We start from the raw sequence: 23,892 nt of genomic DNA on the forward strand, positions 1-23,892 counted from the left end.
ATTCATTAGCAGGATAGCACGAATACAGCGGCGTGCTAACATGCTAAGGGTGCCGACTAGCCAAAGGAACTTACACCCTTGCAACTAGTTCCTGACTTCATTACCATATCCTAAGGTATCTTTTGAAATACTTTTTCTAAAGATCCCTCATCTGTGCTACTATAAGCTAGGACCACTCTTGGTTCTTGGGGCATACAGTTCCTGAGAGGTTCCCTTTAAAGACACATACCTATATCAGGAAAACTATACTACATTTCTACTCAATGTTATTTGCGAATATTATTATTACACCTACTACACATTGGGATAGCATCTTGGAGATGGGAATACCTCTTTAAGTACTGTGATAGACAGACGTTTCTCTCTAATATTCAAGGATTCTATAATAACACTCTAGTGCCAAGTTCTTCATTGCTTCATATACAAGAAACCATTCTTGTACAGTATAGTGGTGTCTTGTACTTTTATATGTGCCATCGGAGTAGCCGATAGCAAATTTAGTGCAAATATTCAATATGGGGACATAATCTGAGCCAGGAAAATATAGACCTGTAAGTTTAACTGCTACTATGGGTAATATCCTTAAGGGTTTTCTAAAAGATGCCCCCCAGGAGTATCTCCATAAGAGTAACCTCATTACTCAACATCAATATGGATTTATAAGGGATCGGTCTTTTCAAACTAATCTGATCCGCTTCTATGAGGAGGTAAGTTCCAGACTGGACCAGGGAAATGCAGTGGATGTCTACTTGGACATTTCATACACGTTTGATACAATGCTAAATCAAACGGTTAGTACATAAATTGAGGGTAATGGGACTACAGAACATGAGTTTCATTGGGTTATCAACTGATTCAGAGTTAGGAAAAATTAGGTGGTTATTAATGGAACACACTCTGTGTCACAATTAACACTGGTGTACCATAGTTGTCAGTACTGGGCCCTCTTCTTTTTAACATTTATTAACTTGTAGGGGGGCATTCAGAGTATAATTTAAAGATTTGCAGATGATGCTAAACTCTGCAACGTAATCAATACAGAGGAGATTTTTTTATTGCTACTGAGGGATTTATTTAGGTTGGAGGCTTGAGCTGAAAAATGACGATTGAAATTTAATGTGGATAAAAGTAAGGTCATGCATGTGAGAAGAGAAAATTAAATGCATAATTATGTGCTAAATGGTAAAACTGTTCCTGAAAAACACTTGGGTATATGGCAAAATAAACTTTGGTGACCAGTGTCAGGCAGCTTCTGCCAAGGAAAATAAAATAGTGGGATTCATTAAATGAGGCATAGATCAGAAGAATATTGTTTTGCCTTTATGCAAGTCACGAGTGCAGCCACCCTTAGAATAATGGCTAAAATTCTGGTCTCCAGTGTATAAGAAGGACATAGCTGAACTAGAGTAGGTGCAGAGAAGAGCAACCAAGGTTATTAAAGGAATGAGTGGACAGCAATCACAAGGCAGGTTATTAAACTTAGGGTTACTCAGTTTCGAAAAAATGAAAGCTGAGGGACGATCTTATTACAATGTACAGATCTATAAAAGCGACAGTACAGAGCTCTCCATAATGATCTTTTCACACCCAGGCATGCAAACATGACAAGAGGACATCCTTTACATTTAGAGGAAAGAAGTTTTGATTAATCACAGATGCAGATTCTTTACTGTAAGAGCAGTGAGACTATAGAACACTAACACATGATGTTGTAATGGCCGATTCACTATGAAAATTCAAGGAGGACATGGACGCCTGTCTTGAAAAATATAATATTACTGTTTACGTGCACTAGAGTTTGTGATGAGATGTTGATCCTGGAAACTAGTCTGATTGCCGTATGTGGAGTTGGGAAGGATATTTACCCTAATATGGGGCAATTAGCATCTGACGCATGGGGTTTTTGCCTTCTTCTGGATCAACATGTTAGGCTATAGGCTGAACTTGAAGGACTTGTGTTTACCTTAAACACTATGGAATATTGTTACTATACAAGTATAATGCATTTCTATATAAACCCCCTATAAAGGAGCAGTAATACAGTAAATACAGATAATACAATATTGATCTTCATAGGAACTATTATAGCAAATCTAGCACACAATTACCAGTCATTGAAGTTTCCAGAAAAGCTTAATTGACCTACCTGAGTGAGAAAACCATATTCTCAGGATCACTTCCATCAAAAAGGATTTCTTTCATTGAGCACAATAGCTCTAATTCTTTCACTTTGCTCTAAGGAAATAGCATAATAATAGGAATCAAATACTGCCAGTTCTGGCTTGGTATATAAAAAAAAAAAAAAAAAAAAAAAAAAGGATAAGGAGAGGTTTCTTTTACCTCATTAAAATGATAGTCATAAAAGAACGGGGCATTGTTCTCCAGTTTTCCATTAGACGCGTCCTCTACCTCACTGTGCCATTTCTGTTCTAGTTCAGCGACACTCTGTCAAAAAATGTTATTTATTGTAAGGATTACAAGATAAAAAGGAACTGAGGAATCATGAAGGATTTCTAAACAGCACAATAATGTAGATGAATGCATTGTACCGAACCAGAGTAATAAAGCGATATAATGGAGCAGATCAATACAAAATCCAAACAATTACAGATACATTAATGTGATATCAATGAGAAGCATAATATTAATGCTGATAATAATCGTGGCCAGCCTCTATAAAAGGATACAATCTTCATCCATATCAGTATTTTATCTAAACAAGGTTAACCAAAGATGAAAGCCATAAAACTGACTTGAACTGGTTTCCACGGGTGCAAAAAACAACTATAGAATTAAAATTACCGCTGCCTTGTTACATTAAAGCACCATGTCAGCAGTTTTGTTATTTTACCGCTGTAGTGGTGCTTTAAATCTAAGGCTATGTGCGCACGCTGCGTTTTTTTGACGCTGTGCTTTTGTGTGTTTTTTGCTGCAAAAACCGCACAAAAACGCACCTGCGGCAAAAACGCATGCATTTTTGCCGCGTTTCGTTGCGTTTTTGATCTCTGCGTTTTGCTGCGTTTTTCCAATGCATTGCATGGGTTGAAAACGCAGTAAAACGCAGAAAAGAAATGACAAGATTATTTTTTTTTCTCAGCTCAAAAACAGCAAAAAAACAAAAACAAAACGCTGTGTGCAGACAGCAAAAATGAAAACTCATAGGCTTTGCTGGGGAAGCAAAGTCATGCAGTTTTGAGTCCAAAAATGCACCTGAAAAACGAGCATAAACGCACTGTGCGCACATAGCCCAAGTCCTGTGCCCCTCTCTTGTATTCATCTTCCGGGGTCTTCATCTGTTTTGAGTATTGCTCCGGTCGGTCTAAGGCACTTTGCGACCTGCAGGCAGCTTCAATGTTTCACAGAGCGTGCTGGAGGTTACAACTCAATGCAAGTCTATGAGAGCTTAGTTCTGGCTCTCGTAGACTTGTATTGAGCCCTTGTGACGTAACTTCTGACTTAAAGCCAGTCAGAAGTTATGGGCAAAAGATGGAGCAGTGTGACTGGAGTGAAACCGAAAAAGGAAGAAAATACCGGTGGGTGAATATAAGACAAGGGTAGGGGACTTAGATTTAAAGTACCACTCCTGCGCTAAGAAAAACCCCAAACAAACACTGGAATGGTGCTTTAACAAAAACGTCCTTGACATTCTAGTCAATGATTCTGGTGCCTGTGAGCATGTTCAGTAGGACACCCCACTTACTCCTTTGCTTCCAGTGGATATTTTGATCTTATACTGAAGATATCATGGGTGCTGAGGTAAGAAGAGGCTGCTCACATTGCTGTCCACTGTGTCCTGATCTAATATTGGAGATGCCAGGCATGCAGAGGTAAGACGGGGCTGTTCACACTGCTGTCCATCATATCTATCTGATCTAATACTTGAGAAATCAGGGTGCTGAGATAAGATACTGATCAACCTGCTCTTTTACCCAGTCTTGATCTAATGCTGGAGATACAATGGGTGCTGAAGTAGGAAGTGGTCGCTCAAAGTGCTGTATACCCAGTCTTTCTGACCTAAAACTGAAGATACCATGGGGTTGAGGTAAGGAGAGGCTGCTCACACTAATGTCCACCTTGTCTTTCTGATCTAATACGAATCAGAGTGAAGAGGGGGTTAATGCCGTGCATCAGCCAAAATGAAGATGTAGCACGTTGATGTTATAAACGTATTCTATCGGTCTACGTGTTTCGAGGATATACCTCTTCTTCAGGACCAGTGCATCAACATAGCATCATAGATACTATGTTGATGCACTGGTCCTGAAGAAGAGGTATATCCTCGAAACGCGTAGACCGATGGAATAAAAGAATACGTTAATAACATCAACGTGCTACATCTTCATTTTGGCTGATGCGCGGCATTAACCCCCTCTTCACTCTGATTTGTATGCACATCCATGTGGGGCTGCAGCAGACGCCATCATCCTATGCTCTATCAGTGGTTGTGACTATCACAACCTTTTCAGGTGAGTGTATTTTTCCTGATCTACCTCACTGATCTGTTGGTATTACACTATCAGCGCTCCTTATTTTTCAGCTTATATGATCTAATACGAGATATACCAGGCCTGCTGAGGTAAGAGAAATGCTGCTCACATTGCTGTCCACCCTGTCTTTCTGATCTAATACTGGAGATACGAAGAGTGCCACAATGACAAGGCGCTACTCACAAAATGCTGTCCACTCTTTCTGAATGGAGAATGTCTGCTGTGATCTGAAGAGAACCTATACATCATGGTATCAAGCCACAGCAGCTGCTCTGCATTTAGAAAAACACAATGGATATCAGCATGAGCAATCTCTTCTTACTGCAGAACCTCTGGTATCTCTAGTATTAGTTTAGCATATCTACTGTGTGGAGCCATTCTGGCTCAGCTGCTTTTACCAGCATTCAGTGAAGTGCTTCAGCCACTTGTACCATATGGAAACAATAGATAGGAGCATTTTATTGATTTCTATGTGAAAGTTATCTGGGCATGCTCTGTGTACTGTGCAGAGAGCACTGTGTAGGGAGGGAGGTAGGGGAGCTGTGACCATCACCTATTATGATGGACTCTGTGTTACCTTTACAGTGCCTACAAGTAGTATTCAACCCCCTGGAGATTTAGCTGGTTTACACATTCGGAATTAACTTGGCATTGTGACATTTGGACTGTAGATCAGCCTGGAAGTGTGAAATGCACTGCAGCAAAAAAGAATGTTATTTCTTTTTTTATTTTTATTTTTTTAAATTGTGAAAAGTTTATTCAGAGGGTCATTTATTATTCAACCCCTCAAACCACAAGAATTCTGTTTGGTTCCCCTAAAGTATTAAGAAGTATTTCAGGCACAAAGAACAATGAGCTTCACATGTTTGGATTAATTATCTCTTTTTCCAGCCTTTTCTGACTAATTAAGACCCTCGCCAAACTTGTGAACAGCACTCATACTTGGTCAACATGGGAAAGACAAAGGAGCATTCCAAGGCCATCAGAGACAAGATCGTGGAGGGTCACAAGGCTGGCAAGGGGTACAAAACCCTTTCCAAGGAGTTGGGCCTACCTGTCTCCACTGTTGGGAGCATCATCCGGAAGTGGAAGGCTTATGGAACTACTGTTAGCCTTCCACGGCCTGGACAGCCTTTGAAAGTTTCCACCCGTGCCGAGGCCAGGCTTGTCCGAAGAGTCAAGGCTAACCCAAGGACAACAAGGAAGGAGCTCCGGGAAGATCTCATGGCAGTGGGGACATTGGTTTCAGTCAATACCATAAGTAACATACTCCACCGCAATGGTCTCCGTTCCACACGAGCCCGTAAGGTACCTTTACTTTCAAAGCTTCATGTCAAGGCTCGTCTAGAGTTTGCTCATGATCACTTGGAGGACTCTGAGACAGACTGGTTCAAGGTTCTCTGGTCTGATGAGACCAAGATCGAGATCTTTGGTGCCAACCACACACGTAACGTTTGGAGACTGGATGGCACTGCATACGACCCCAAGAATACCATCCCTACAGTCAAGCATGGTGGTGGCAGCATCATGCTGTGGGGCTGTTTCTCAGCCAAGGGGCCTGGCCATCTGGTCCGCATCCATGGGAAGATGGATAGCACGGCCTACCTGGAGATTTTGGCCAAGAACCTCCGCTCCTCCATCAAGGATCTTAAGATGGGTCGTCATTTCATCTTCCAACAAGACAACGACCCAAAGCACACAGCCAAGAAAACCAAGGACTGGTTCAAGAGGGAAAAAATCAAGGTGTTGCAGTGGCCTAGTCAGTCTCCTGACCTTAACCCAATTAAAAACTTGTGGAAGGAGCTCAAGATTAAAGTCCACATGAGACACCCAAAGAACCTAGATAACTTGGAGAAGATCTGCATGGAGGAGTGGGCCAAGATAACTCCAGAGACCTGTGCCGGCCTGATCAGGTCTTATAAAAGACGATTATTAGCTGTAATTGCAAACAAGGGTTATTCCTCAAAATATTAAACCTAGGGGTTGAATAATAATTGACCCACACTTTTATGTTGAAAATGTATTAAAATTTAACTGAGCAACATAACTTGTTGGTTTGTAAGATTTATGTATCTGTTAATAAATCCTGCTCGTTTGAAGTTTGCAGGCTCTAACTTATTTGCATCTTATCAAACCAGCTAAATCTGCAGGGGGTTGAATACTATTTGTAGGCACTGTATATACATATTTTTATTGAATACCATTTAAGTTAAAATAAAAATTATTTCCTTTGACATTATCCATTAATATGCATCAGTAATTTAACTAGGTAATTCATGTAAAATGTATGCTAACTAGCTGTAAGTCACCAAAGTGGTCTCAATAAATAAACTCATTCACGATGAAAGGGAATCTGTTGGGAGTTTAAAGTAAGTAATTTGAGAGCAGCATAATGTAGGGGACTAATACCTTGATTCCAGCGATGTGTCACTTACTGGCCTGCTTGATATAGTTTGGATAAAATTCCAGCTTTTTCTGCTCTAGATATAGCAGAGGTCAAAATGCTGAGGTATGCATATGCCCACACACCAAAATGGCAGCTTCCTGTGTACATTGCCTGAAAACAGCCAATCCATGGTGGGGGCTGGGTTATACAGATTACCCTAACTAGCCTGTGAGACCTAGTCCTGCAGTGATAACCCTCTGCTGATAAAACAGAGATTTTATTGAAACCACAGCACATAGCTTAATAAGTGACACATCGCTGGAATCAGGCTCTCCGCTCCTCCATCATGGTGCTCTCAGATAACTTTTGAAAAAATCTGTCAGCATGTTTTTGATAACACCATTTCAGCATGTTTTCTTATTTTACTGCTGGGGTGGTGCTTTAAATGTAAGTCCTCTGCTCCTAGTCTTAAAGTCACCTGTCACTGTTTACGTCTGTTATCACCGTCGCTCCGGCCGGGCTCCTGTGATTTGTGACCTGCCAGCAGCTTCAGTGTTTAAAGGAGCGTGCTGGAGTTCATTTTTCAATACAACTCTATTGGAGCCTCATTCTGGCCTTTATAGACTTTTATTAAGAGCTTGTGATGTAACTTCTGACTTCCGGCCTGTCAGAAGTTACGGATACAATATGGCACCATGGGACCAGAGTGGCGCCAAAAAAAAGGTGAAGCAGCCGAAGGGTGACTATAAGACGGGGGTAGGGAACTTCGATATAAAGTGCTATACCAGCGGTGAAAAAAAGGGAATTTTGTTTACTTACCGTAAATTCCTTTTCTTCTAGCTCCTATTGGGAGACCCAGACAATTGGGTGTATAGCTTCTGCCTCTGGAGGCCACACAAAGTATTACACTTTAAAAAGTGTAACCCCTCCCCTCTGCCTATACACCCTCCCGTGGACCACGGGCTCCTCAGTTTTGGTGCAAAAGCAGGAAGGAGAAAACTTATAAATTGGTCTAGGGTAAATTCAATCCGAAGGATGTTCGGAGAACTGAAGACCATGAACCATAAGAACAATTCAACATGAACAACATGTGTACACAAAAAAGAACAACCAGCCCAAAGGGCACAAGGGCGGGTGCTGGGTCTCCCAATAGGAGCTAGAAGAAAAGGAATTTACGGTAAGTAAACAAAATTCCCTTTTTCTTTGTCGCTCCATTGGGAGACCCAGACAATTGGGACGTCCAAGAGCAGTCCCTGGGTGGGTAAAAGAATACCTCAATCGAAAGAGCCGAAAAACGGCCCCCTCTTACAGGTGGGCAACCGCCGCCTGAAGGACTCGCCTACCTAGACTGGCGTCTGCCGAAGCATAGGTATGCACTTGATAGTGCTTCGTGAAAGTGTGCAGACTAGACCACGTAGCTGCCTGACACACCTGCTGAGCCGTCGCCCGGTGCCGCAAAGCCCAGGACGCACCTACAGCTCTGGTAGAATGGGCTTTCAACCCTGAAGGAAGTGGAAGCCCAGAAGAACGGTAGGCCTCGAGAATCGGTTCCTTGATCCACCGAGCCAAGGTTGACTTGGAGGCCTGAGAGCCCTTACGCTGGCCAGCGACAAGGACAAAGAGCGCAACTGAACGGCGCAGGGGCGCCGTGCGAGACACGTAGAACCGGAGTGCTCTCACTAGATCCAAAGAGTGCAAATCGTTTTCACACTGGTGAATTGGATTAGGGCAAAAGGAAGGCAAGGAGATATCCTGATTTAGATGAAAAGGGGATACCACCTTAGGGAGAAATTCCGGGACAGGACGCAGAACCACCTTATCCTGGTGAAAAACCAGGAAGGGAGCTTTGCATGACAGCGCTGCAAGCTCAGACACTCTCCGAAGAGACGTGACTGCCACTAGGAAGGCCACCTTCTGCGAAAGGCGGGAGAGAGAGACATCCCGCAGTGGCTCAAAAGGCGGCTTTTGAAGAGCCGTCAGGACCCTGTTAAGGTCCCACGGTTCCAATGGACGTTTGTAAGGTGGAACTATGTGGCAGACCCCCTGCAGGAACGTGCGGACCTGCGGAAGCCTGGCTAGACGCTTTTGAAAAAACACGGAGAGCGCCGACACTTAGCCCTTGATAGAGCCGAGGGACAAACCCTTGTCCACTCCAGATTGAAAGAATGAAAGGAATGTGGGTAAGGCAAACGGCCATGGAGAAAAACCGTTAGCAGTGCACCAGGACAGGAAGATTTGCCAAGACCGATAATAGATCTTGGCGGACGTTGACTTCTTGGCCTGTCTCATGGTGGCAATGACATCCTGAGATAACCCTGAAGACGCTAGGAGCCAGGACTCAATGGCCACACAGTCAGGTTGAGGGCCACAGAATTCAGATGGAAAAACGGGCCTTGTGACAGCAAGTCTGGGCGGTCTGGAAGCGCCCACGGTTGACCCACCGTGAGATGCCACAGATCCGGATACCACTACCGCCTCGGCCAGTCGGGAGCGACGAGAATGGCGCGACGGCAGTCGGACCGGATCTTGCGTAGCACTCTGGGCAGCATCGCCAGAGGTGGAAACACATAAGGCAGTCGAAACTGCGACCAATACTGGACTAACGTGTCCGCCGCCAGAGCTCTATGATCCTGAGACCGTGCCATGAATGCCGGGACCTTGTTGTTGTGCCGTGACGCCATGAGATCGACGTCCGGCGTTCCCCAGCGGCGACAGATCTCTCGAAACACTTCTGGGTGCAGAGACAATTCCCCCGCATCCATGCCCTGACGACTGAGAAAATCTGCTTCCCAGTTTTCTACGCCCGGGATGTGAACTGCAGAGATGGTGGAGGCTGTGGCTTCCACCCACTGCAGAATCCGTCGGACTTCCTGGAAGGCTAGATGACTGAGTGCCGCCTTGGTGGTTGATGTAGGCGACGGCAGTGGCGTTGTCCGACTGGATACGGATCTGCCTGCCCTCCAGCCACCGATGAAAAGCCAATAGGGCTAGATATACTGCCCTTATCTCCAGGATATTGATCTGAAGGGATGACTCTATCGGAGTCCAGGTTCCCTGAGCCCTGTGGTGGAGGAAAACCGCTCCCCAACCTGACAGGCTCGCGTCCATGGTGACCACAGCCCAGGTTGGGGGTAGGAAGGATTTCCCCCGCGACAGAGAATTGGGTAGGAGCCACCACTGAAGTGACGTCTTGGTTGCAAGGGAAAGAGAGACGTTCTTGTCGAGGGAAGCCGCACTCTTGTCCCATTTGCGGAGAATGTCCCATTGGAGTGGCCGAACATAGAATTGCGCGAACGGGACTGCTTCTATAGCTGCCACCATCTTCCCCAGGAAGTGCATGAGGCGCCTTAAGGGGTGTGACTGACTCCGAAGAAGAGATTGCACCCCTGCCTGCAGAGAAAGCTGTTTGTCGCTCGGAAGCTTGACTAACGCTTGCTGGGTATGAAAGTCCATCCCAAGGTACGTCAGTGATTGGGTCGGTGTCAAATGGGATTTCGGGAAGCTGATGATCCACCCGAACTGCTGGAGAGTCGCCAGAGCGACGGATAGACTTTGTTGACACGCCACCCGAGACGGGGCCCTGACTAGGAGATCGTCCAAATAGGGGATTACCGAGTGGCCCTGAGAGTGCAGGACCGCCACGACGGATGCCATGACTTTGGTGAAAACCCGTGGGGCTGTCGCCAAGCCGAAAGGCAATGCCACGAACTGAAGGTGTTCGTCCCCGATGGCGAAACGCAGGAAACGTTGATGTTCGGGTGCGATCGGTACATGGAGATAAGCATCCTTGATGTCGATCGATGCTAGGAAGTCTCCTTGTGACATCGAGGCGATGACCGAGCGGAGAGATTCCATCCGAAACCGTCTGGTTCTCACATGTCTGTTGAGTAGCTTGAGGTCCAGAACGGGACGGAATGCCCCGTCCTTTTTTGGCACCACGAACAAGTTGGAATAAAATCCGCGGCCACGTTCCTGAAGGGGAACGGGGATCACAACTTTTGTCTTTAGAGCGTCCACTGCCTGAAAAAGTGCGACGGCCTGAGCGGGAGGCGGAGAGGTTCTGAAGAAACAAGCCGCAGGACGAGAGCTGAACTCTATCCTGTAACCATGAGACAGAATGTCTCTCACCCATCGGTCCTGAACATGTGGCCACCAGGCGTCGCCAAAGCGGGAGAGCCTGCCACCGACCGAAGATGCGGCTAGGGGAGGCCGAGAGTCATGAGGAGGCTGTCTTGGAGGCAGTGCCTCCTGCGGCCTTTTGCGGGCGTGACTTGGACCGCCACACATAGGAGTTCCTCTGGCCCTTCTGCGGCCTGTTGGACGAAGAGGATTGGGACTTGGCGGAGGGACGAAAGGACCGAAACCTCGATTGGATTTTTCTCTGTTGAGGTCTCTTAGGTTTGGCCTGGGGTAAGGAAGAATCCTTTCCCTTGGATTCTTTAATAATCTCATCCAACCGTTCGCCAAACAAGCGGTCGCCAGAAAAAGGCAAACCGGTTAAGAACCTCTTGGAAGCCGAGTCTGCCTTCCATTCGCGCAGCCACATGGCCCTGCGGACTGCCACGGAGTTAGCAGATGCTACCGCCGTACGGCTAGTGGAGTCCAGGACGGCGTTCATGGCGTAGGACGAAAAGGCTGACGCCTGAGAGGTCAAAGACGCAACTTGCGGAGCAGAATTCCGTGTGACAGCATTAATCTCAGTCAGACAAGCCGAGATTGCTTGGAGTGCCCACACGGCTGCAAAGGTCGGGGCGAAAGACGCGCCCGTGGCCTCATAGATGGACTTCACCAGGAGCTCTATCTGTCTGTCAGTGGCATCCTTCAGGGATGAACCATCTGCAACAGACACCACGGACCTAGCCGCCAATCTGGAGACTGGAGGATCCACCTTGGGACAGTGAGCCCAACCCTTAACGACTTCAGATGGAAAGGGGTAACGCGTGTCAGTGAGACGTTTAGCAAAGCGCTTGTCCGGGACCGCTCTGGGCTTCTTGACAGCATCCCTGAAGTTAGAATGATCAAAAAACGTATTGCGCGTACGTTTGGGGAACCGAAACTGGTGTTTCTCCTGCTGAGACGCCGACTCCTCTACAGGAGTAGGCGGGGGAGAGAGATCCAACACCTGGTTGATGGACGAGATTAGATCATTTACTAAGGCGTCCCCCTCAGGTGTATCAAGATTAAGGGCGACGTCAGGGTCAGAGCCCTGAGCTGCCACGTCCGCCTCATCTTCCAGAGAGTCCTCAAGCTGGGACCCCGAGCAGCGAGAGGAAGTCGGGGAAGAGTCCCAGCGAGACCGTTTAGCTGGTCTAGGACTGCGGTCCGGGCAGGAGTCCTCCGCCTGAGACCGAGGGGCCAACCTGGGAGCGCGCTGCGGCGCGGACCGAGAGGGGCCTGGGGGAGACTAGCTAAAAGGGGCCGGGGCCTGTGGAAGGTCCGGTCTGGACTGCAAAGCCTCAAGTAGCTTAGAAGACCATTTGTCCATAGACAGTGCAATGGATTGAGAAAGAGACTGTGAAAGTTTCTCAGCAAAAGAGGCCAACTCTGTCCCTGCAGCCTGCTCAGGGGGAGCAGGGGGGTCTACACGAGCCGAGGGGCCCACCAGTGCCCGAGGCTCCGGCTGAGCAAGCGAGGCAGGAGTCGAGTATTGCTCACAGTGAGGGTAGGTGGAACCCGCAGGTAACATAGCCCCACAAGAGGTACAGGCCGCGAAAAAAACCTGTGCCTTAGCAGCTTTGCTCCTTGTGGACGACATGCTGTTGTCTCCTAGGAGAGTGACCACTGAGGGTATATGGGACAGGGGTATATAGCCTGACCGAACAGATATAGATATCTATTATATATATATCTATTCTATTCCGGAACCCTAGGGGGGACCAGCACCGGGTGACCGGTGTGGCTTACCGACCGCTAACGAGCGGAGTGTGTCCTCCAGATTCCCTGCCGTGGATCCCCCGGAGCTGCAGAGCTGTTCACTGAGAAGCCTCCACCGGCAGAATGCCAGAAAATGGCTGCCGGAGCTCTCAGGGGAGGAGTGGGGCCGTGGGCGGCGCCAGAAAAGTGCGGGAATCTGGGTCCCCACAGTGGTCAATGAGGGGGGAGGAAAACATGCAGGATGCTCCAACCCTCACATCCGACGTCATGTCGGTAATCCCGCCCTTAACCCTGACAGGCAGGCCCGGGGGCGGGATTTTCGCGACTAGGCCGCGGTGAAGCCGGGGACTAAATTTGAGGCCGCGCCCGACAATCAGGCACGGTCGGCGCGGAAGTCCACCGGCCTCCTCAATTCAGCAACTGCCGCGGCTTCCGGGAAGAAGGTGCGCTCCCTGCACAGTCCCCTATGGGGACACGGAGTACCTTTAAGATGCAGGGCCCGGTCCCTGAGGTTGAAGAGGCTCCGGTCCGGCAGGTTCCCTCAGGGGCTGCGGATGGAGCACGGTCCCAGTAAATGGATGACCGCTCAGGATCCCACTTCTCCCAGAGCCGCATAAGGGATGGTGAAGGAGACGGCATGTGGCTCCAGCCTCTGTACCCGCAATGGGTACTTCAACCTTAACAACACCGCCGACATAGTGGGGTGAGAAGGGAACATGCCGGGGGCCCCGTGGGGGCCCTCTTTTCTTCCAACCGACATAACTAAGTATGAGAATGCATGAGTGGATGTGTGCCTCCTTCCACACAAAGCATAAAACTGAGGAGCCCATGGTCCACGGGAGGGTGTATAGGCAGAGGGGAGGGGTTACACTTTTTAAAGTGTAATACTTTGTGTGGCCTCCAGAGGCAGAAGCTATACACCCAATTGTCTGGGTCTCCCAATGGAGCGACAAAGAAAACTCCCCCGCAAAATGCTCAAGTGGTGCTTTAACACAACTGTATGACATGATGCATGTGTGTTGGAGAAATTGCTGCGCCTGTCACATTCATTTACCTTGAGCTTGCAAAAACGATCCATTGCCCAACAATTCGATTCACCCGGTTTTAATTTTTATGCTTTGCACTTCATTCATTCAACTATACTTAGCTAGTACTTACTATTACCATCTGAAGGACCCAAAATGCTGTAATGTTTGCCTTCTTATTCAGTCTTTATAGCAGAAGATAGCCAGTTTACCTGTAATTGTCTTTCCATTGCATTCAGCTTCTTGAATGTTTCCCCCATGATTTTACATAACAAGTCATACTCCTCTAGGTGCTCCTCCCGATACTGATAGTTTATCAAGGATTGGAGAGCGTCCACCAAGTTTAAGTGTTTAATGACGCATGATACCACCATTTCTTCCATTACATCAGGCTGGATTACTTCTCTGTATGATAAAAAAAAGATTTGTGGAATAGGTAAAGAGTACAGAAAGATTCTTTAGATTCCCCCTGTGTCCACATGCTGCCACTAATGATGAGAAACGGGATAACTAGTGACTAGGTGAACAGATCTATATTATGATGGACAGATCTAAACAACCACACTGCTGACTGTTTCTATTAGCATTTAGAACCGAACCACGAGTTCTTTTTCAATTGTAAACTGGCTGTTTGGCCCATCACATTGTAAGAACACGTGGTGTCTTATGCTTTTAATGGTATGTTACAGGGGACATTAAAAGGGACTGTGCGCTTCTTCTAAGGAAGCCATCAAATGAAAAATCTTGAAGATCTGCTATCAGACTGGTTTAAAGGGAACCAGTCACCAGATTTGGCGACTATAAGCCGCGGCCACCACCACTGAGCTCTTATATTACAGCATTCAAGAAAGCTGTATATAAGAGCCGGTTTGTATAAGGTAAGAAAAAAACCCCAAACAATTTCATAATACTCACCTGGGGGGGCGGTCTGGTCCGATGGGTGTCGTTGCTCTCCGACCCGGTAGTTCCTCTCTGTTGCCTTCTCCATCCTTCTATGTAGCATAGTGAGGATGACGCGTCTACGTCATCCACACAGGCCAGCATTGCGGTCCTGAGCATGCACACTTTGATCTGCCCTGCTGATTGCAGATCAAAGTAATGTAATGTGCAGGCGCGAGGAAAGGTTGAAGACCGCCTGCGCACTACAATATTGAAAATGCAAATCAAAGTGCACCTGTGCAGGACCTCAATGTTGGCTAGTGTCGATGACATGGGATACGTCATGCACACGGGTCTCAGAAGAAGGACAACGGATATCACTGCAGAGAGGAGATGCCAGACCGGAGAGCAGCGACACCCATCCGACCGAAACGCTCCCTAGGTGAGTATTCTAAAGGTGTTTTTTCAGTTCTACACAGAGGCCTGGGCTCTTATATACAGTATTCTGGAATACTGTACATAAGGGCTCACTGGTGGTGGCAGCAGCTCATACGGAAAATGCCAGGTGACAGGTTCCCTTTAAATACATACAACCATTTATACGACTGCTACCATAATATTGCAATATTGGGGGAAAAACAAAAATCAAAACATACTGTAAAGTTCCCACATCTTACTTTATACTTGGTCTAAACTGAGGCCGAGCGCGACCAGATATTTCCCGCAATTTGATCATTATCCCAGGAGGAAGCCTGATTCTAGGCAGCTCAAAGTAATTTCCTGATGGCGGTAAGAGAATGTCAGAAGGGTAAGTAAACTCCCGATCTTCTTCTATGGTAAGAGGCAGGGGAGACGGGCTTGGAGTAAGTGCTGGGGATAATGCACCATTTGCTTCCACTTGCCACTGACACCTTAAAACATAAAAAGAATATTTTAAAACACACAACAACGTAAAAGCAAAATGAAAAATCACAGTCATGAATAATGACTAGACTAATACATTTTAAATTAAGCGGTTTTAATTTAATGAGAAACATAAAAACCAACTCTGTCACTGAAAGACTCTTTCAAAGTGAGAAATTGGAAAAAATTGGTCATAGAGCTTAAAAAAAAATGAATTAGAGGACTTTATTTCTATGTATGAATATATGTATGGTCGATACAAAGGACTGGCACATGACTTATTCCTTACAAGGACCTTACAAATGACTGAAGCAATTTTAGCACTTGTGGAGGAAAGGCTATACCAGAATTTACATAGGAAAGGGTTCTTTACAGTTAGAGCTGTCAGATTGTAGAATGTCAGACACTAACAATATTTATGAAAAGGATGGATGCTTTTTTCATGACAAACTACATTATGGGTTATAAATAATCTAGCAACAGAGAATGTATAACTGGTGGAGAAAGTATGTATGGACCAGGATCTTTAATTTTCCCCGATCTATATAACTATAAAAGATAAGTCAAGACAAATGCTCGAATTCTGATTACATCACACTGAGGGCAACCCCACGAGAGGATCAATTTCTACATGTTTGTACCTATAAATTAAAAATGCAACAAAGTTAGTCTGGAAAACAAGGAAAAACAACTTGACTTTAAAAAGACAGATGAAAGATCATGCCTGGTGCTACTTGTTAAAGTATACCTGTTCTTAAAAGGGTTTCCAGACTGAGAATTAAAGCCTGCAGTCATTATAAAAAAATAGACTGCCAAATTGTGGCAGTGTGCAATGCACACACAGTCATGATTCCCCTGTATTCCTTGTGCAATTGGGCGGTCACGTGCAAGTACATGATTTGCACAGTCATGCTCATGTGCTCACTAGTACCCTCCCCCATAGATAGGGAAAAGCTTAAAAGAGTCTAGTCAGCATGTGACTGCATCTACGCAAATCGTATACTTATGGTCATGAGACCGCCCCCCCCGCAAATTAAATCCTTACAGTATGAGCATTGCACACTGCCATGATATGATAGTCTGCAGTCACAGAGGGAAAAACTATTTACGTATTGCAACAGGGGTAAGAAACTTGCCTCTGTAAAAGCTTTGACCTTAAAAGGTCATGGCAGGTCAGTTCTTCTTTTGTGATCTCTGGGCCATTATATAATATTCTGAGCATGGAACAAGCGAGAACAGACAATCCTAAAGCAAGATCGACCAGAAACGGTAATCCTCCTGACACGTCCTCGGAGGATTCCTGCAAGGATAAGATAATGAAATAACCTCAGCGGTCAGATAGGCGACTGTTCGTTTTTTTGTTTTATTTTATTTTAAGACCATTTTTGAAATAGTATGTGGTCTCCCATTACAGGTTCTCTTCCCACTTCATATTTAACCCTACCTACTCCAGCTACACAGCATTTCTGTTCTCACAATGGCTGCTGATGGAGAGGCATATGACCAAATCTGGCCTATCAGCTTACCCTACCATGTGCAAAGCTTTTCAATTGAAAGAGTCTGATGGACAGGTCGTGTCACATGTCTGCAATACCACAAAGTCACAGTCCCAACACATTTATATTTATTTATTAAATATATATATATATTATATATATATATATATGTATATATATGTGTATATATATATATATATATATATATATATATATATATATATATATATATATATATATATATATATATATATATATATATATATATATATATAGTGATCAACCCCTTTAAGATTTTAAGATCACCATGGGACCATATCTAAAATTTAAAAAAAAAAAATCTGGAAAACCTCTTTAAAGGGAATTTGTAGCAGGTTTTTGATATGGAATCAGAGAGCAGCATAGTGTAGAGACAGAGAACCAGATTCCAGCAATGTGTCACTTACTGGGCTGCTCGGTGCAGTTTTGATAAACTCCCCAAAGACTTCTGGGCTGTGATGTGATCTCACCATTATTCTGATATATACAATATATATGCTATATAAATAAACCCACCTGAGCTCTGACCGTACAGGAGAAACCCCACATTGCTTTATCAGGAGTATTGTGTTCACGTCCGCTTCTCATCTCAAAAGAGAATGTGACAGTGTCGCCCTCTACCTGACAACACAGAACAAGCACCATTTATCAATTAGCACCAGACACATGGTTTAGTAATGTTTAGTATAAAGAGCCAACGCATACCCCATGCGCTTAGTAATAGCACTGATTACCAGATTCCCTTTCCATTGGTTTCAAACAATCATAATACGGCCCCATTATCTAAGTTTGGTTCAGTAAAGCCGTGAAGGGCTCATGTGTTGCAACCTTAACGTTAAGACACTAAAATCTCACCATACTATAATCAAGCCAAGTAAGAAATTGCAGAAAGACATCTTCAAAATGTCATATTTGAAAAATCACCTTTTCTTGGTATTTTGCTATGAAATGCAGACAATTTGAGGTCAAAGACAAGTTGTCACTTAGAGGGAACCTGCTTGATCATTATACAGGTTTTCTGCATATATCCTTCCAGCCTGTAATGGCCAGGGCTAGGGTAAAAAAAATATAATCAGAAGGGGCTAGGGCTGCCTCTTTGCTGTTGCTCACGTCTTAGTTTATTGGCTGCAGCAGTGATGTCACGACTACGGAGCTCAGTGTTTGGCTGATGTGCTTTGTAGTATGGATGCCACCGCTGCAGCCAGTAAACAAAGACTGAAGCAGCAACGGAAAAGCAGCGCTGGATTCAGCAGTAGACATCAAACCAGAAAGCTTTAAGCAGAAAGCCCCATTAATGTCATTCTAGTTGAGCAGCATATGATTTAGGGAATGAAAACAAGCTCAGTAATGTATAGGTTTTATGGTTCCCAACTAGAAAGCAGAGAAGGTCATGAGTGGATCACCTACAAGAGGTAGCGAAAGCCTGATTACCCTCCCACAGTGTTTGACAGGCTTCTTGCTATATACTTGTCTAGGGAAAGCTGTCAATCAATGCATGTGATCAGCAGGTCTTACAGAACCTTTCCTTAAAGCTCAGTCTGTTTTGAATGCTTAGTAAAGAATAAAGTTGTATATATCAATAGCTCAGAGCTCAGCTTCTATCCCTCGGTCATATGCTGCCTCCAGATATACAAATTGAAAAATCTCGCTTTACTAGAAGTTAGTAATAGCTCAATAAGAACATATAACCGGCTTACCTTCACCAAATCTTTTGGCCAGCCGGTTCCTAGAACACTTCTGCTTCCGTATCCCAAGGTGTTTCCGCCATACTCCGCTACCTTACGACTGTTTGTATTGGGCCCGGCATAGATCACCAGCTACTCAAAGTTGTAAAAGAAAAATAATGCTTTCATTCTGTAAAACTCTTACTCCTAATCAACATTTTTAAAACCCAAAAATAAAAACAAAAAACCCTGCTCACTAACCTTATCATAATCATACTGTGAGGAGCACCTGCTGTCAAAGCGGAGGTACAGACATCGGGCACCGGGGATATGAACGCTCTCTTTAAACTTATAGTTGTCTCTCACGGGATGGGACGTTTCGACCGTCTTCCCTGCAGCCCATGGTGCGGGAATCTTCAGCCCTGTGAGAAAGCCGGGCTCCTCCTTCTCCTCCAACATCCTGCAGCAATGTGAGTACAGTAGGTATACAAGAAAATGTAAACTGGAAATATTCATATACAAAAAGTTGTAGCACACACAGGCAGGCCACAACTTTAGGAGAACATGTCAGCTCCTAAACTGCCACCAAAACATTATACAAGTCTATTCCTAGATTATAAGAAGGTTATGTGCCATACACTTATTTCTAAGTCTGAAAAATCAAGATATAAATTGGGCTTGTGGTCTGCAGAATTGCCAGGACTTGTCCGGTGGGGTGCTGATTCCCTGAGTTTAATTCTGTACATCCTCCAGGATGTGATTACAAGGTCTGAGGCTGGACTAGTCTGGGGACATCAATGCTCCATTGACTAGTCCTGATAAAGCAGCATACTGCTTAACTTAATTTTCACAAGATCATTTGTAGGAATAGCTGCTACTGTGGGTATAGGTAAATCCAGACCTAATAGATTTATTGGTTTCCGTGGGCAAGCCTCAAATCCTTCTTAAAGGAATCTGTCAGCAGGTTTTTGCTATGGAAGATGAAGCCAACACGTTGAAAGGGTTAACAAAATTCAGGTATGGCTGTTTTGTCACAGTCCAATCTTTTATTTGCTATATTTGTTTAAGCAGCAGGACCCTTCTCATTACAGGACTAGAAACTCATGTGTATGCCAGTCCGACACATCCGCCTGCTGTGATTGACACCTCACTACCAATTTGCAAACTCTATAGCGAGCCTGGTGTGGGTGGGGAACGCTCCCTGGGCTGAGCTACATGACTAAAGCTAAAAATTCAGACTATGACAGAACAGCTGCAGCCAGTAATCTAAGTGATACACAGTTGAATTCAGAATCTCCTTGTCTACATCATGCTACTCTCAGAGGAAGAAGCAAAAACCTGCTGCCCTATGCCCTTTAAGAAAAAGGTCTTCCTTGTCTACTTTCTACTTAAATGGCTTTCTGTAGCCTTTCCAGGCTGCAGATATACAGGGTATAAGTTATAGTTGATCATACACAGATGAATAAAGTCTGAACCTACTGATTCAGAAAGGACTGGCTAACCATTGGCCATTTTATACACTCCTCTCCTCCAAGCTCAGAAAAAAAATAGTCACAGCTATATAAAGGTATATGGCGCCTTTTAGGTCTTAACAACATCAGTGATGACGAGAGCTACACTCAAAATGGCAAACCTCTGTGTGAAAAGACAGCAAACCTTGTTTTTAAAATATTTCACAAGTGTTAGACTGTGTGTCAAACTGAATAGATAAAAAATGCCAAAATATTAAAATCTAATTATCTACAGTCACCTAGTAATAGAATAATGCTCACCTATCATCTGATAATATTTTACTCTTCTGATCTGAAATTCCACTTGGAGAATTCCCAATATCTGCTAACGCTGTGCACTGGGTTTTTAGAAGAAGAGCAGTCTAAAGACAAGCGAAGAAGAAAAGCAAGAAATAGAGAAATATGATTATTTATTGACAAAGGAAACGGTACATTACCACAATCTTAAAAAGGTCATTAGAAGAAGGGCTTAACACATCAATGAAAATGAACACCAAGGAAATTAGCTCAAACAAAATGACTAATTAAATATTATGTATATCATTACACGTGATGTGATTATTTCAATATTAAATAGTTGTTCTAAACGTTTTAACCTTCCCTCAGTGTGGAGGATAAATAAATAAGACAGCCTGCCGATCCATACCTGGCTGGTGTACAACACTAGCTGCACAAGCTGGGGCATCAGAGCGTCGGCCATTGTTAAAGTCTGCAGATTTGGGTGCATGAGGGATGTAAGGAGCACGGGAAGGAGATGGCCAAGCATGGTGGACTTTGTAATTTGCTCTAAGCCCTTTAATCTGAAAGGCAATATAATTACCAAATCATGTTAAAAAAAATGTGCATATTAGGTTTATATTTACATATGTATATCTATGTACATACCTTATGTTACTGGATGCACCATGCATTTTTCTAAATACAAAGTGCCTATAGTAAAACATTATGGTGGCAGCTCTTAACCTGTTTGATAACTTGTAAAGACATGTAATTGCATGTACTTATGCATGTTTTGCTCATAATGAATAAATGGAGATTTTTATTTTGCAATTTTTTTCATCAAATGCATACTATAAACTTATCTACTGATCCTGTGATTTTTCTTCTTTATGCTTATATTTGCGATTTTGAGGAGTGTATCAATATACAGATGTGTATTACATATACATATATATATATAAACATATATACATATATACATACACGCACACACATACATATATATCTCTACTTAATTTAAGATGTTATAACCACTTTTGACAAAGCGAAAGTATATTTAAAGGGTTATTATTCCCATCTCCAAGATTAAGTAATTAAGTAGTAGGTGTAATAATAATAATAATATTAGCCAATGCCTCCAATTAGAAAAGTAGTATGGTTTTCTTAATAAGCTATGTTGCTTACCTCATGGGCAGGCATGGCAGTAGCTTAGATATTCATAGTTACGATCAATAACTATGTCCCTATATGTGTGGCCGTAACCTTGGATCCCTAAGGTCCTGCAACGCCCTGCACATAAGGTAGGTGACATTAACTTTTCTGAAGATACTATATATGTTAATTGAGATATGGTAATAGTTTTGCAGAAAAATTTCCAGCGTCTCCAGGAGAGTTGAAGGTAAAAACGATTCCTTTATTGAATATTAAAAGTTTCTTTCCATCAATATAAAACAACATACAGAGGCATAGGGAACAGAGGAGCTTTTTCTTACGCGTTTCGAAAAAAGCGTAGGAAAAAGCTCCTCTGTATGTCATTTTATATTGATGGAAAGAAACTTTTAATATTCAATAAAGGAATCGTTTTTACCTTCAACTCTCCTGGAGACGCTGGAAATTTTTCTGCATTGCTTCTTGTAATTTCCCACGCAGGTCAGGGTGTTTCCGTGCGCCGGAGGTGACATCAGGAGTGAAGAGGGGTGAGCTAAATTTCTCTATTCATCCATGCTAATAGTTTTATTACACCTACTACATATTGGGATCCTGGAGATAGGAATACCCCTTTAAATAAGCTATCAGTTTAAAAATGCTGCACTTAGTCTCAGGCTACAATTCTCATTCCTTCATTTATTTTCAGGCTCATCAATGAGCATTTTGCAACCTACTTATAGGCTATGTGCGCACGTTGCGTATTTGCATGCAGTTACGCTGCGATCTGCACCGCAGCGTAACTGCATGCGTCCTGTGTCCCCAGCACAATCTATGAAGATTGTGCAGGAGACGTGCGCACGTGGCGTCTTAAGGGGGCTTTACATGCTACGATATCGTTAATGTTTTATCGTCGGGGTCACGTTGTTAGTGACGCACATCCGGCGTCATTAACGATATCGTAGCGTGTGACACTTACCAGCGACCTTAAGCGACCTCAAATATGGTGAAAATCGTTCACCATGGAGAGGTCATCCCAAAACCAAAAATCGGTAATGGTTGATTATCGATGTTGTTTGTCGCTCCTGCGGCAGCACACATCGCTGTGTGTGACACCGCAGGAGCGAGGAACGTCTCCTTACCTGCCGCCGGCCGCAATGCGGAAGGAAGGAGGTGGGCGGGATGTTACGTCCCGCTCATCTCCGCCCCTCCGCTTTGATTGGCTTGCCGCTTAGTGACGTCGCTGTGATGCCGAACGTCCCTCCCCCTTGAGGGAGGGATTGTTTGACAGTCACAGCGACGACGACGACCAGGTAAGTGCGTGTGACGCTGCCGTAGCAATAATGTTCGCTGCGGCAGCAATCACACAAAATCGCATGCACGACGGGGGCGGGTGCTTTTGCGTACGATATCGCTAGCAATATCGTAGCGTGTAAAGCCCGCTTTAGAGCGCAGCCCTTTGGCTGCTGCCCGCAGCGCGCGTTCTAAGAAGTGACATGTCACTTATTACGTCCGCTCTGTCTATGGGAGGGGCTGCATTCAGAGCGCATGTAATCTGCTTTTTTTTTCCCCACTACGGACTCTTTCTGCAGCGATTTAAAGCGCACGTGTGCTGTTCAAATCGCTGCCGAAATTTCTGCAGGGACAGAACGATACATGCGCACATAGCCATAGTTTTAAGAGTTTCTCATGTGGGTGATACCTGTAGCACTCATTACTAAGAGAGTAAGATCTGGGTGTGTACAGGGTGCTGGAGCCTTCATTAACTCTTATGTACTAGCACATCTTCATTTCTATCAATTTTCACATCTACAGCCCATGAGAACCTCCTCTCCCTTTAAGCCTCTTTCACACATCAGTGATTGTTACGTATGTGACAGTTTTTCTACGTACCAGAATCACGGACAAACGCAGACCCATTAAAATCAATGGGTCAGCGCACACATCAGTGATTTTTCACTGACCGTGTCTCCATGTGGCGTACACACGTGTCCGTGTTTCCACACGGAGCCAAGTCCGTTTTTTTTCTGGCATCACTGATGTCCCACGGACCACACTATGGTGTGATCCGTGAAACACGTACCAGAAAAACACGTGCATTGAAAATAAAAAGGGTTTTATACTCGCCTTCTCCAGCACTGCTGTGTTCAGCTGCTGCTCTCTGCTGCTTCCAAGCCGGCTCATTATTCTCATTCGTATGCATTTACGCACAGCAGAGCTGACCTGGAATTAGCTGCAGTGGCGGCCGGAAACACAGCAGAGA

General features: G+C 44.6%; 1 protein-coding gene across 2 annotated transcripts in view; it reads right to left on the minus strand.

Moving 5' to 3' along the window:
- The window catches only part of HECTD4 (HECT domain E3 ubiquitin protein ligase 4), a 366,009-nt gene that overhangs the window by 196,455 nt on the left and 145,662 nt on the right, over positions 1-23,892 (minus strand). For both annotated transcript variants that reach the window (XM_075323933.1, XM_075323925.1), the window contains exons 19-28: positions 20,911-21,064; positions 20,526-20,626; positions 19,015-19,213; positions 18,787-18,906; positions 17,606-17,710; positions 16,691-16,854; positions 15,329-15,562; positions 13,985-14,177; positions 2,341-2,445; positions 2,147-2,235 (exon numbers count right to left, since the gene is read on the minus strand). In XM_075323933.1, coding sequence (XP_075180048.1) covers positions 2,147-2,235; positions 2,341-2,445; positions 13,985-14,177; positions 15,329-15,562; positions 16,691-16,854; positions 17,606-17,710; positions 18,787-18,906; positions 19,015-19,213; positions 20,526-20,626; positions 20,911-21,064 — 1,464 coding nt within the window. The remainder of the gene's footprint in view (positions 1-2,146; positions 2,236-2,340; positions 2,446-13,984; positions 14,178-15,328; positions 15,563-16,690; positions 16,855-17,605; positions 17,711-18,786; positions 18,907-19,014; positions 19,214-20,525; positions 20,627-20,910; positions 21,065-23,892) is intronic.

This window comes from Anomaloglossus baeobatrachus, chromosome 1, assembly GCF_048569485.1.
Source record: "Anomaloglossus baeobatrachus isolate aAnoBae1 chromosome 1, aAnoBae1.hap1, whole genome shotgun sequence".
Taxonomy (NCBI): Eukaryota; Metazoa; Chordata; class Amphibia; order Anura; family Aromobatidae; genus Anomaloglossus; species Anomaloglossus baeobatrachus.